The 15239-nt window shown below is 32.5% G+C and overlaps 1 protein-coding gene and 1 long non-coding RNA gene across 2 annotated transcripts in view; one reads left to right on the forward strand and one right to left on the reverse strand.

The window, feature by feature from the left end:
* LOC127720695 (uncharacterized) overlaps positions 1-15239 on the reverse strand; it is a 134558-nt gene that overhangs the window by 18660 nt on the left and 100659 nt on the right. The window contains exons 6-7 of the mRNA XM_052227439.1: positions 11586-11752; positions 4928-4981 (exon numbers count right to left, since the gene is read on the reverse strand). Of these exons, the coding sequence (XP_052083399.1) occupies positions 4928-4981; positions 11586-11752 (221 nt within the window). The remainder of the gene's footprint in view (positions 1-4927; positions 4982-11585; positions 11753-15239) is intronic.
* LOC127720915 (uncharacterized) overlaps positions 1-15239 on the forward strand; it is a 41556-nt gene that overhangs the window by 12156 nt on the left and 14161 nt on the right. The window lies entirely within an intron of this gene.

The raw sequence follows: 15239 nt of genomic DNA on the forward strand, positions 1-15239 counted from the left end.
CCTTTTATGGCAAAAAGAAATAATATTTGAAGAAATTTTCTTTTTAATTTCTGAAATCTGAAATGAAAAAAAAAATTGCCCCCACAATTTCTTTTTTACCCCCCCTCCCCCTTTCCCAAAAAAAAATTCTTTCCCTCAAGATATGGTTATAATCTCAATTCAAATTTCCAATGGAGTTTGCAACCATAATTACCGATATAAATACATCATAAATGTCTTAAAATAGAAAAAAAATCCCCCCCCCCCCCCAATTGTTTTGAACCCCCTTATGATTTATCACCCCCAAACTCAATCCCAGCCTTCCCTTTCTGGTATGGTACCTTGCAGTACAATTTCAGAGAGATCCATACACTTGAACACAAGTTATTGTCTGGAAACTAGAAAAATGCTTGTTTTTTGGCCCCTTTTTGGCCCAAAATTCCTAAACGTTTAGAGCATTACCCCCAAACTCAAACCCAGCTTTCCCTTTGTGATATGGAACCTTGTAGTACAATTTCATAAAGATCCATACACTTACACACAAGTTATTGTCCTGAAACTAGAAAAATGCTTGTTTTTTGCCCCTTTTTGGTCCCTAATTCCTAACATTTTGAGGCAATTACCCCAAAAATCAATCCCAGCATTCCCTTTGAGATATGGAACCTTGTGGTACAATGTCGGAGAGATTCATACACTAACACACAAGTTTTTGTCTGGAAGTTACAAAAATGCATTTTTTGCCCCTTTTTGGCCCCTAATTCCTTAACTGTTGGTACCATAACCCCCAAAATCATCCCAACCTTCCTTTTGTGGTATTGAACCTTATGGTAATATTTCATATAGATTCATTCACTTAAACTAAAGTTATTGTGCGAAAAATTTTTGCGGTCATATAAAAACCAGACATAACAGTGTTATGTAACATGATTTTCCACAAATTACGTAAGTTTTCAATAGTAATTGAAAGCAATGAAGGAAGAAAAAAGTTTAGGAATACTTGATCTATTAAAGCCAAATAGATAAAGGATTGAAGAACCAGTCTATGTCAAAAAGTGCAAAAGACATCACATAAAAAAAAAAGTTGACAGGTCTACAGAGTGTTAACAATAACAACGTATATCCTGAGGACACAGTTATTTTGCAATGCATTCCTTAAGAACTATAAATGCAAATTAAAAAAAATTCCCATCTGCATCTTCTCAGTAAGATTTTTACGATGTAGGGTAAACTTTTGAGACAAATTATAGAAAGATTTACCAGTTCTTCCTTAAAATATGGACAATTCTATGTTAAGGGGGTCTAAAATTCAGTATAACAGCTTCAGACTTACTAATTTTTACTTGTTTAAACTGGAACATATGACTACATTATCTTCAAATATGTGAGACAGATTTTCTTTTACATGTTGTTCACCCCCTACTTACTATTTTATGCATAAAATATAATGGAATAAATTTGGAAGGTTTTTGAAGAAATTTGCAAAATATACACTGTAGGGACTATATTTGTAGACAATGAAAACCAAAGGACGATAACACTTATTTATATATTAAAATGCATACAGAAGCTATGGGAAATGAAAATTTGTTACTTTTTGCACATTTCTATGCTAAGATGTCATGACACAAGAAGTCTGAATCCAATAGGACTCTTGCAATCATTTTTTTTTTTTTTTGCTTTTTGCAGACAGTATGGTCTGATGCAATATTTTTTTTTCACTTTTGAGAGGAAAACTTGCATGTAATTTTAGTCTCAACAGGCATATATTTAAAACCACTTACTATCTTAAAGAAGAAAAAAAGGTAGCATATGAAATGTTATAGATACACTTATCATTGGAAAGTGCCTGTTTTACAGATTTACTGCTTACTTTTCTCTAAATTCAAAGTTCACAAATGATTAATGGAACTTGATCAAAGCCTAGAAACACAAATATCAAACCATGAAAACCTGTCAGATAGAATGTCAGCATGCCGCTTAGACATAAATATGGAAATGGCTTAACAATGCTTATTTTGGCCATATAATGCCAAAATGGGTCATTTTTACAGAATTTCAATCAAAAAAAGATAAAATGTAAATCCTTTCATTCATTCAGCTTGACTAATTGATACTATAAAACCATTCAGGGAAGTTTCCAAAGTACAGAATCTACATTTACTGACCATATCCAGACCATAATATGACTATAAAAATAAACCAGTATTTATAAATATCTAAGGTGCGTCATTATCAACGCAATAAGATTGCTATTTCTGTACAAATGGACAATTATTATCTTCAAGGTCTGTGTCTATGGTACTTAAATGTGAGCAATTCTCAGATATAGGAGTGAATTTGTCAGCTCAATGTCAAGTATGTCAAAACAATATTCAGATATAACTTATCCACAAGAAAAAGTACACTTCAAAGATAACATGCTGAAATTGTCTTATAAAAATACAATTTCTTCATTATCATCCCTTTTTCTAAAATTCAATCAAATATTGTGTGTCTCATAATAAAAACTTAATTCTAATAAATATGACAGTATGAAACATTTGAAAATTGTCTACCATCATAACAGCTATAGAAAAAAAAATGCAATAACATAATCGTTAAGTATTAAGGACATTTGAAAATTGTCTATCATCACAACAGCCATAGACATAAAATGCAATAACATAATTGTTAAGTAAGGAATTAATATCAAGTTATAAGTCCTTCATTACAGCAAAACCATCCTTGAGTCTAAAGGAAAATATCTTGGAACAAAGAAACATCCTGGATAAAAGACAATGTAATAATAGGTCTTATAGTAAACGAATTAACCTAATAAATGTGATCAACATTGCTCTAATTTTTGTTAAACAGTAAACAGTTTCTAAGCTATATTTATGGAAAAAAAGAGACTTCCTTTAATTTGTACACCGAGTAAAATACCTATTAGTAAATAATACAATATTTTCAAGGAGTGTGCTTAAAAAAACATTTAGTTCTTTATATTAGGTTCATTTGAACATTTCATATATCATTAAAGCTGTTTGCCTTCACTTGTTTGCTCAGTCTGCAATTCATGGCATTGTAAAATGAAATACAGTAACACAGCCCAAGGGCATATGTTGTTCAATTTTCAGTTAAAAAAAGACAACAGAAAAAATCAACTGTCTGCGATCCAATTAAAATTTTCAGACAACATTGTATCTAATAAGAGTTTTGTTTTACTGTTCATTCCACCTTAATAACAGGAAAAGCTTGATAGTGAGTGTTGGGACAATAGTTCAGCCACAAATACCTCTCACATTTTTAATTTCTTTAGTTTGTTGACTAAGATGAAAACAAGAGTGCACACACTGAAATGTATTGCCTGCTTTACTGACCATTGATTATATGTTGATAGTCCTTAATATAAAGTTTTATTACAAGTATCACATTAACATAAACATGATCCAAGAAAATAAGGTCAAGGTCAGATAAACCAAGCCGGAAATACATGTACATCTTACAATCATTCCATACACTGAATATAGTTGACCTATAGCTAAAGTATACAAGAAACAGACCAAACCATAAAAACTTTATATTGACCAATGAACAATGAAAATGAGGTCAAGGTCAGATGAACCCTGCCAGACAGACATGTGCACCTTAAAATCATTCCATGCATCAAATATAGATGACCTATTGCTGATAGTATCTAAGAAACAAACTTTACCAGGAAAACTTAACATTGACCAATGAACTATGAAATTGAGGTCAAGGTCAGATGATACCTACCAGACAGACATATACACCTTACAATCATTCCATACACAAAATATAGTTGACCTATGTCTCACTTTCTGCAACAGAAGTCGCAGGCTCAGGAATTATGCTAATATATAGTCAATGCCTCCTTCAGTGCTGGTCTTAATTATAACTAGGTGAGCTAGTGATCGCAGATGCTCTTGCTTGCAGAAAAAACTCTTTTAACAATAAATGCCAAAATTCAAAAAGATTTGTCAATCTCTTCTTTCAAAATTACCTTGAAATAAACCCAAAAAATCTAATTTTTAAGGTAACTAAATAACTCTTGAATGGTAAATATCAAAACCAACAATATCAAACTTGACCTGTATTTTATGATTTGTGACATTGTGTTAAAATTCAAAAGATTTGGTAAAAGTGGTACATCACAGTTACTACCAACCATTAAATATTATGGGCCCAGCCATTTTAAGAAAAGAACATGGTATTCAGAATAAAGTGTATGGCTAATTCTAATTGGTCAATGTGTGCAGCCAGTATTTTTTTTAAATGCTAGACACTTCGTACACTCTGCATCATACCAAGGGCAAAATAATATATTTTCCTTAGTCCTAACGGAACTGAGAAGTCTTTTCTATGATGAGACACATGTTTTTAAGTGCAAAATTAATAGGCAAAGGAGATAAGTACAAATAATGTTAAGAAAAGCAACGGGAACCTACATTTTTTGGACTTAAATATACTGTCCTAATAATTTTTCTTTAATTCTAACAAGGTTGCGGTTAAAAAAATCAACTTTCTAATTTCTGTAACTCGAAAAATGGGGAAAATTAATTGTATTGTGCAATCTTTAATTATAATCCTTAAACAAAGTCATGGTTGTGCCAAAGTTGTCTTTCAAGCCTACAGAAAATTTGTACTCATTGAACATTTAAATTCTACTAATATATCCATGAAACCCACGAAAATTAGTACTCCAGGAAAAATAATGAATCTACAGTTAATCTGACCATACAAATGATATCTTCTGTATTTAATGCCACAATATGATGAATCTTTAATAGAGAAAAGTATTGATAAGCTGGGTCATCATTTACTCTTGATGTCCTGAACAAAAAAAAAACTATTCCATCATACCTTATTGCTGACATGTGGTGGAAAAGTGGAATAATAAGCTTGTACTAATCTGGCTTGGTTGGTTTATAATTCAGTAGCAAATTACCTGTATACTGTAGTTTTCTCCTGGTGATAGACATAGTGTCACATTGTTACCAGGCTGAAAGATAAAACATCTAAGGTATCAACTATCATTATTCTGTTATACAGATGAAAGACGATACTTAAAAAGATATGTATTCACTACAGGCTAGACAATAAATCAATAGGTTTAAATGTTCCAATAATTTTTTTTTGATAAATAAGTACAGTCTCAGACTAGTTTTTCTAGTCTATTGATATGCCATTCCAAAACAATGTTGGCCACAGAATGCTCCTTTCAAATTTTATAGTATCTGTTGAACTAACCAGGAAACTTGCAAGAAATTTTTATTGGAAAAGTGAATGCTTATTGTCTGACTCCAATAGATGCCATCGCGTAAGATATAAGTAGGAACCTGCCAATATTTGTTGGATTTTTTCAAATATGGAAATCTCCCTCTGATAACCAGTTTCCTGCATGACAGTGAGGTATAATCTCCCACAAAAAAAATTAAATTCTCGAAATTTTTCAAACGTCATCTTATTTTGTAATTGTCCTGTAAAAACTGACTATTTATTGAGAGGTAAAAAGGTTGATTCACATTTACAGAATTATACTTTAATAAAATAAAAAATATGTATATATATATATATTAATTGTCTAAATTATTTGACTAGTTGTTTTATCTAATTATTACATTAGTAATTGGATTAATTTAAATGTTGAATGTGCAAACTTTTTAAACATTATCTATTCAAAGCAAATGTAAATTGAAACATTATGAAAAACAGCATACATAAATATGGGGAAATTGTGTGCATGTAAAACTGGTTTTATCCACCAACCCTTGCAACAAATCTCTGAGGGGTTTGTAGGTGGCCTGTTGCAAGGCCAAATTTTGTCCTTCTCCAACATACCCCCAAATTTCACACCCATTTATCCCAGTTAGCCAGCCTTGCAAAACCTACCTGTTGCATGAATCATTTTTATTGAAAATGTTCTAATTTGTTATTGTTTTAGTTATGCACGAGAAATTTGCAACAATCAATCAATTTAACCCACCACAATTTGTGCCTGTACCAAGTCAGGCGATCTGGACCATGTGTTTTTCATTGTTGTTTGTAGGTCTATATGAAAAGAGTTAGGTGTAATGGGTTGGTCCGTCCAGTGTTTTGCTAATTCCTGTTATTCCTTTTTATGTCTTATGGATTTAGAAAACTGTCACCAGTAGGATTCTCAGACTTTGAAAGCTTGAAAATTTTACTCCTATGACCCTTATCTCAAGTTTGGATATTACATATCATATTCAATAGATTCAAAAATCTTTGAAATTTGGAAACAAGGCTCAACTGGCATTTATGAGGTGATATGTCATCTAATCATGTGATAATTTTGTTAGAGGAATAACAACAAAATCAGCATGCTAAAAATGGCATATCATGTATACAAATAATAACAAAGATTGATGCAAAGTGTTATCTTAAAATACACAAAGATGAGCAACTATCTCCTAAAAGAGATGAGCAACTATCTCCTAAAAGAGCAAATATTAATAAAAACCAAAAAGGGTAAAACAATATGCGCCCAACTTTCAGTTGCGGGGGCATGAAAAAGATGCCGACACAGAGATATATCTTACGGTTTGTAATTTTGATAGATAAAAATGACAATACTTAACATGAATTCAAAGTCAATGAACCATGCTTAAAGTTACAGGGCCACATAATCTCCATAGAAATGGGATGTGCTAATGCTAATACAACTGCATACCAAATATCAAATCATTCTGAATATTTCTTTTCAAATAAATGTACTGGATATATATATCTCATGTACACATAAAAAATCCTTCACAAAAAGAGGATATCTGTGTCAAGACAGCCAATAGCAATTTGAAATTAGTAAATTACTTTAAACTTGACAGTAGAATAAGCTTGTCTACATCATTAACAGTGAAGGCTTTAGTAATATCTGCAGAGAACGGAGACAATGTCTATATGAGGGATTAATACACAAACAGTGCAATAAATTGTTTATAATTCTCTGGTGACCTTCAAAACAAATTCTACAGGATTCTTAAAGTTCACAAAATGTAGGTATATATTACATGCAGTAGTCAACAAATCAATTGTAAACCTTCTATCTTTCCTTTGATCATTAAAGATCTTTTTACCTTGGAATAAGAAAGGACATATGGATGTTTATTGTTTGGCTGATCATTTCACAACCATGCAATTTAATGATATATGAAAATGCCCAAATACCAATTTTACAGTCTTATGTTTAACCAGTTTGAGGATCAATGCACCAAAGTGAAACTTCTACCACAAGACCACTTAGTTGTTATACATGGATTGACTGTTTGACTGATCGGTGTTATATCCAGCAGGAAATATTACATGCATATATTGTAAACCAACTTTTTAGCCAACTGCAGGCGAATTTATTTTTTCACGATTTTCTAATTTTTTTGACAAATTTATATAAAGGAAGACCAAAGTTTACAGTTTTGCGATGATTTTACATTCTCATTATTTTACTAAACTCACATAATCAATTGCAAACTAGATGTTTAACAGTATTTAGCAGTATATCATATTAATGTAATATAAAGATACACTGCTTTTTGTAACTCACAAAGTAACCCTCGGCAGGAAGACATGTTATCCAACCTAGACACATTATTCTGACTCTGAGCTGACACGTCTTTACATTTACTACTAAAAGGCATATTCTTGGCAGAGAAGCAGCAAATATCAATTCAAATGTCTTTGGTTTGACCAAGCAAAGGATAAACCAAGAACATTCAATAAGGCCAGTCGTATACTGTGAAAGTACTTTTATTCATGGGTATCAATTTTCATAGTTTGAGCAAAAGTTATATATTTGTGGGTATCAATTTTTGTGTTTTGAGCAAAAGTTACGGTGTTCTTGGATTTCAGTTTTCTGAAAAAAATGGAGTGAAGAATTTGAAGCCATCAGATACAAATATTGATTTGTGGAACATTGCAAAATAAGGTCTTCATTTTCACTTACTTGTTCGTCTTTCATTACTGACAATTCATCAAAATTTGAAAAAATAATTGCTTTCTGAAATAAGCTGATTCATCTATAGTTACAAAGTGTCTTGATTGATCAAAGGAAATTGCAACAAAAACATTATAAATGTTGCACAGGTATAATCAGAGATGACAAGAATCAACCTGAGATCAAATGATCTACATATTAATGATCATCAAAGGTGTTAATTAGGCCATAAACATGTCACTTAAAGAAAACAGTTACATTTAAAAGAAGAATGTGTCTGAGGACACGAATGCACCTGCTCAAGCTTGCTTATAATATGTGAAAATACTTTTGGGACAGACAGAAAGACAGACGAAGGACGGACAGTCAATGATAACTCTTAATTCCCCCTTCACCTAGTGGTGGGGGCATAAAAATGCTTTTAAAATGTACTTTGAATTGTACAATATAATCTTAAAGAAATAAAATGCTTCGCTGAGCGCAGCCTGATACGACCGCAGAGGTCGAACCCTGAACAGTTTGGGCAAAATTGGACACAATATTCAAGCTTGATACTGTCTAAATTTGGATTGTGATCAAATTTTTGACATAATATAGGTTTCTGACACAAAATAAATGTGGTCAAAGATCTTACAAATCTATTGCGCAATACTGTGCAATTGAAAATTTCTTCTTAAAACTCTTCAAAAATTCGAAATTTGAAAAATTTTGAAAAAAAATATGAATCCCTTAAAAAAATCGGAAAAAAAAATCCCCCCCCCCCCCCCCCCAACTTTTTGAAAACCCCCTTGGAGCAATAACCCAAAAACTCAATCCCAGCCTTTCCTTTGTAGTATGGAACATTGTAGTACAATTTCAGAGAGATCCATACACTTAAACACAAGTTATTGTCTGGAAACTAGAAAAATGCTTGTTTTTGGCCCTTTTTTGGCCCCTAATTCCTATGTGTTTGGGACAATTAACCCCAAACTCAATCACAGCCTTCCCTTTGTTATATGGAACCTTGTAGTACAATGTCAGAGAGATCCATAGACTTACACACAAGTTATTGTCTGAAAACTAGAAAAATGCTTGTTTTTGGCCCCTTTTTGGCACTTTATTCCTAAACTGTTGGCCCCATAACCCCTAAAATGAATCCCAACCTTCTACTTGTGGTATTAAACATTGTGGTACAATGTCAGAGAGATCCATACACTTACACACAAGTTATTGTCTGGAAACTAGAAAAATGCTTGTTTTTGGCCCCTTTTCGGCCCCTAATTCCTAAACGGTTGGGACCATCATCCCCAAAATCAATCCCAACCTTCCTTTTGAGGTATTGAACCTTCTTAAAAAAGGAGTAGGTTCAGTAAGACCCCTTTTTGGCCCCAAAATATAGCAGTTTTACAAAATTGTTAAAATGTAAACTTTTAACTTTTCATTGGAAAGAAGAATACTTCTGTTACATACATATGGGCTGTTTTTGATAATACAATGCACATGTATCGGGTACTAGCATCATGAAGTCATGCTAAATAACTGAAATCTTCGAAATTTTAGCATTTTGGTTAATTTTTAGACGGTTTCCGTCTGAAATGGAAGTGGCCGCATTTTTGTTAATTCTTAATATTTAAATGTAAGTTGTATTTGATGATAATACATAACATATATAAAGGTTGAGAATGAACACGGATGCGGCCACTTTCATTTTTGACAAAAACCATCTGAAAAGTGACATATTATGGCATATTTGACAGATTTTTCATATTTAAGCTTGAATTTGAGCGTCTATAATGACTAAATCGGCTCAAACCTTTCACATAAACTGATTGAATCGACTGAGGTAGACACTTAAGTGTTTAAAAAGTGTCCAAAATCTTTCATCAGATGAACTTGAATTTTGAGGCCAAAATCAGCCCTTACCAGACCAACTCCTTTCATAGAGATCCATTCCCTTAAACTAAAGTTATTGTCCTGAAACCAATGTGTCTTCGGACGACGACGACGCAGACGACGACATCATACCATTATATGATCCAAAAAAAAATTTTTGCGGTCGTATAATAAATAAATGGGGAAAGCTTCCATAGGACACAGATGATGCCCAAGCTTGCATATAACGTTATAAAGGGACATAATTCAAGAAGGATAAAAGTGACGCTACCCAAATTTGTACTTGATCTGAGTTTTGTGGTAATAAGCATTGTGTATATGTTTCATAACATTTGGTTGAGGCAAACTAATGTTAGGGAACGGAAACGAAAAATTCAGCAATTTTTCCATTTGTAAAGGGCATTACTCTAGATCGATACAAGTGACGCCACCAAAATTTGATCTGGATCTGTGTTTTGTGGTAATAAGCATTGTGTATAAGTTTCATAACATTTGGTTGAGGCAAACTAAAATTAGAGAATGGAAACCAATTTTGGGACGTACGTACTACGTACATACAGACGGACAAGGGTAAAACTTAATTCCCCCTCCGCTATGGCGGGGGCATAAAACCCAAGCCCAATATGAAATTTTTTTTAATTTTGTTTTCGTATGCAAATTATGAGGAGATAAAATGGACACTTCAGCATCCCATATCATCACCAGAAGTCTGACTTTCATCCATAAAAACTAACTAATCAATTTTTCATGATAATTAAGAAGGTTTTAAGTTGAACAGAATATGTTTTTTAAAGATTAAATGGGTTAAATCATGTCTGAAGTTGTATACATAAAATAGTTCATAGTCCGTTTGCTTATATTCGATGTATTCAATAGATTATGTGCCTGTATACATGTAGTCAAACCTACATGGGCATCTTTCCATGTCTTTTGATTTGGACAACAGTTGTTATATTCCTTTGGAAACTTAAATTCGTAGATAAACCCATCCACGAAAACCTTGAAAATTGGAACCCCACGAATAAAAGTACTTTCACAGTATCTACCGGATATTATCTCTCCATGAAATGTCATAATCATGCTAGCTATAGGTGTATCTTTTGTCAAAAAATATATGATAGAGTATATATTTTTGCTATTCAAAATATATGAAAAGGTTGGGGTATTGGATGTCTCAGCTGCTCACCCCTACCACAAAAGAAAATATAACCAAGGTTTCCAAAACGGTCATATTTGCCGGATAAGTTTTTGACAGTGTAGTTTTCCTCAAATAAAGAGTCTAAGGCAGATATTAGTACGCTGATATTGCACACTTCGAATGATGCACCGTAAATATTGAACATTTTACGTCAGAACATCGAATTTATATTAAAAGTCAAGTTTAAAACCGTTTTTGTGTCAATCATTGTTTATATGATGCCCAACTGATTAAAACGCCTGCCTTTTGTTACTTATTCTTAAGGAACTGAAATTGGGATAAGACAAAAAATGTCCGGCTGGCTCAAATATTTTTTGGAAGCCCTGTATATAACCCTAACATATTATAAACCCTAATTTAACTCTTTTCCTAAACAGAACCCTTACCCTTAGTACAGGGTCCCCGATAGTAAATTTATTGCAATTTGACTTTCCTCAACAAAACGAAAATTCTGATTAATCTACTCACTTGGTTGCTAAGGCAGAATGAAACTATGAATTAATTAAATGTTCTAAGATGGCAAAACTAAGAGCTGAGATAATTTAAAAAATATAATACAGTGTAACGTGTATCTAGTGGACTTACATATTGAAAGGATGCATGTTTTACTTCTTTGTTGTTCAAGTTAATAAGACTGACTATGTGACTGTAGGCATTGGTAAATGGTGGATGTACAACTACTATAACACAATCAGTAACAGAGTCTCCAGTTTCTGTGAAGTAGATTTCTGGCTTCCAACTATAGTATGGTACTAAAATAACAATGAAAAGAAATATATACATTGTAGTTGCATTATATTCTTTAATTCAATAAATATTGTTATTTCCACCAAATGAAATGTTAGACGTGAGTATTTTATACCGGTACATTTATAATTTTAATAAACTATTGAAAATGGAGAAGTATCTTATAACATGAGAAGCAGTTGAATGTTATTTTGTGATGATTTTGAAAGTTTTTTTTAGTTGTTAGGTTGATTATTCTCAGCTCAAAGGAAGAGGTAAAATTGATGAGGCAGCTGTTTTGTCCACTTCAATAAGCAATTTAAAAAGTTTTATAACACTGTCAAAATACATCTTCCCGATATTCACAAAACAGCAAGTTTTCAGATATCTTTAATTATATTTTGACTTATTTTCTTACATATTTGCAGGCATACAATACAGTTACTTCGCAATGTCACATAGTGGGAAAAGATGTATTTTTCCACTAACTTTAATCATTAGGTTGAAAAAGAGATCATGGAACCCTGTGTTTTCAAACTGACACTTGGCTTAAATATGTAGGAATATCAAATAAGGAGATGTGGTATGATTGGCAATTTGAGACAATAATCCACCAGAAAGGATAGAAATGTTAAACTAGAGGCTCTCAAGAGCCTGTGTCGCTCACCTGTATTTACTGATGCTTTGGAAATCATGTAAAATAAGGTTAAAATCATAATTAATAGTATTAGATATTAGATATTATAATGATATCTAAGATAATAACAAAAAACTGCAAATTTTTTTGTATAATTACTAACTCAGGGGCAGCAACCCAACAACGGGTTGTCGGATTCGTCTGAAAATTTCAGGGCAAATTAATCTAAATCTGATGAACATTTTTGCCACCTGTCAGATTTGCTCTAAATGCTTTAGTTTCAGAGATATAAACCAAAAACAGCATTTTACCCCTATGTTCTATTTTTATCTAAGTTGGCCATGATGGTTGGAAGGCGGGGTCATCGGACAAATTTTTTAAACTAGATACCCTAATAATGATTATGGCCAAGTATGGTTAAATTTGTATCAGTAGTTTCAGAGAAGAAGATTTTTGTAAAAGATTACAAAAATTTACGAAAAATTGTTAAAAATTGACTATTAAGGGCAATAACTCCTAAAGGGGTCGACTGACAATTTTGGTCATGGCATCTTATTTGTAGATCTTACTTTGCTGAACATTATTGCTGTTTACAGTTTATCTCTATCTATAATAATATTCAAGATAATAACCAAAAACTGCAAAATTTCCTTAAAATTACCAATTCAGGGGCAGCAACCAAACAACAGGTTGTCAGATTTGTCTGAAAATTTCAGGGCAGATAGATCTTGACCTGATAATCAGTTTTACCCTATGTCAGATTTACTCTAAATGCTTTGGTTTCAGAGATATAAGCCAAAATCTACATTTTACCCCTATGTTCTATTTTTAGCCATGGCGGTCATCTTGGTTGATTGGCAGGGTCATCGGACACATTTTTTAAACTAGATACCCTAATGATGATTGTGGCCAAGTTTGGTTAAATTTGGCCGAGTGGTTTCAGAGGAGAAGATTTTTGTAAAAAGCTAACGACGACGACGGATGACGGACGACGGACGACGGACGCCAAGTGATGAGAAAAGCTCACTTGGCCCTTCGGGCCAGGTGAGCTAAAAAAAGAAAATGTCAAAAATATATATCTAAAATTTCGACCCCATTTATCTCTTAAAGTAGCAATTGAATATATATATTTTATTACATTTAAGAACAGATCAGGTAAACAATAGCTTGTTTGCAATTTTGGTAAAAAAATCACTGTGATTTATTGATTGATTATTGGTTGTTTAATGCAACTATCAGCCCTATTGGCTATATCATGGTCCCCAGTTTTTATTCACAAGAAAGAGGCAGTGCTCAGAGAGAGAACCATCGACATTTGTCAGGAAAACAGATGATAATTGTTAATCAAATTACATTTTTCTTAACAATGGGAGAGAATTTATCATTGTTGTATTATTGATGAATATTAATGATTATTAAGGTCATGATAGCCTATTTCAAACTATGTTAACACATCAAGTTAGGTCACAGTGACCTATTTATAAACAAAGATAACATATGAAAAGTATTAATCAATTCTGATATTATTACCCAGTACATGAATGTCACAAGCTCCTAACTAATCAAATATAACAAAGAATTTACAACACAGTAATAACTAGCTGTCCTTCAGTTGTTACTAAATAAAGCACAGCCACTGAGATCCATTAAAGAAGTCTGTATATATATAAATATGTTGACAGTAATGACATCTATTGATTATTTCAAACAAGATGTTGGAAAGGATGATCTAACCTACTACCATATAACTTCTGTTCTTCTTTTGAACAATAACTAAGTTATATCATAGCTTTGATATCAGAGGACATTCACCCTGTACTAATAAAGAAGGGGGAAAGGACTACCAGTAAATTCTAGAAAATCGTATCTTAAAATATTAAATAGTGTACTCTTAAATTTCAACAACAGTGTTATTATAAATGTGACTTATGAGAACTGTTCCCTTCAAACATAGATGTAACCCAGCAAAGACACTTTTAAATGCTGTAACCTTCCATAGAAGCAATATTAGAATTTCCCTTACATCTTCATTGTAAGAGATAGTCTCTACACCCATGATATTTGAGAGTTCAAAGTGTTCCCCTGGGTGTCATGTATTTTTTTATGGAACAGCCCTAAAACACAAAGGATTCTTGTAATAATAAATTTAATTACCATATAATTCTATACCCATTTAGGCACAGTCTTTGTTTAGATTTAAATTAAGTTTTGAACTTAAGTTTTTTTTCCCACAATACAAATGCATCATAAAATATCAAAATTGCAGGAATAGGCTTTTTTGGCCCCACAACAAAGTTGTCAGGGCCATATAGTTTTACCCTTATCAGTCCCGAAGTTACTAGCTTTGGACTTTGAAAATAGCAGTTTTACAGACTATGATGAGTTACAGATTGAGTTTACTTTTGGTTCCCCGTCGCTGATTTTTGAAGAAAAGGAAGGGCCACCATGACTAAAAGGGACATAAAAAGAATATCTAAGTTCATCTAAGGTCAACTTCAATTATTCAATTCATAATTTTCTTTACTTTAGACAATCACCTCAAATTCCCTTCACAAAGATGGTGCAGATTTTCTATACTTTAAAATATGTGAAAATCTTCTTTTTAAGATTATATCTTGAAATATACAGGTCATTCTTTATCTGGATGGTGTAGACATGAAATATAATTTGGCTGCTCTTAATTGGTATGGAATTACAGCCTTGACAGTTAATGGATTTGTGTCTATTTCAGTTAGAAAGCACTACAAAAACAGAATCCCAATACTTTCTTATTTATCAGATTAGCCTATAGTGCTGCTTCCTATTCATCTCTGATTTCAAAAAAACATAATCAAGTGAAGACAGCCCCAAGAAGAAGTTTTTATATCACTGTCGCA

This window comes from Mytilus californianus, unplaced genomic scaffold (genome assembly GCF_021869535.1).
Source record: "Mytilus californianus isolate M0D057914Y unplaced genomic scaffold, xbMytCali1.0.p SCAF_1, whole genome shotgun sequence".
Classification (NCBI taxonomy): Eukaryota; Metazoa; Mollusca; class Bivalvia; order Mytilida; family Mytilidae; genus Mytilus; species Mytilus californianus.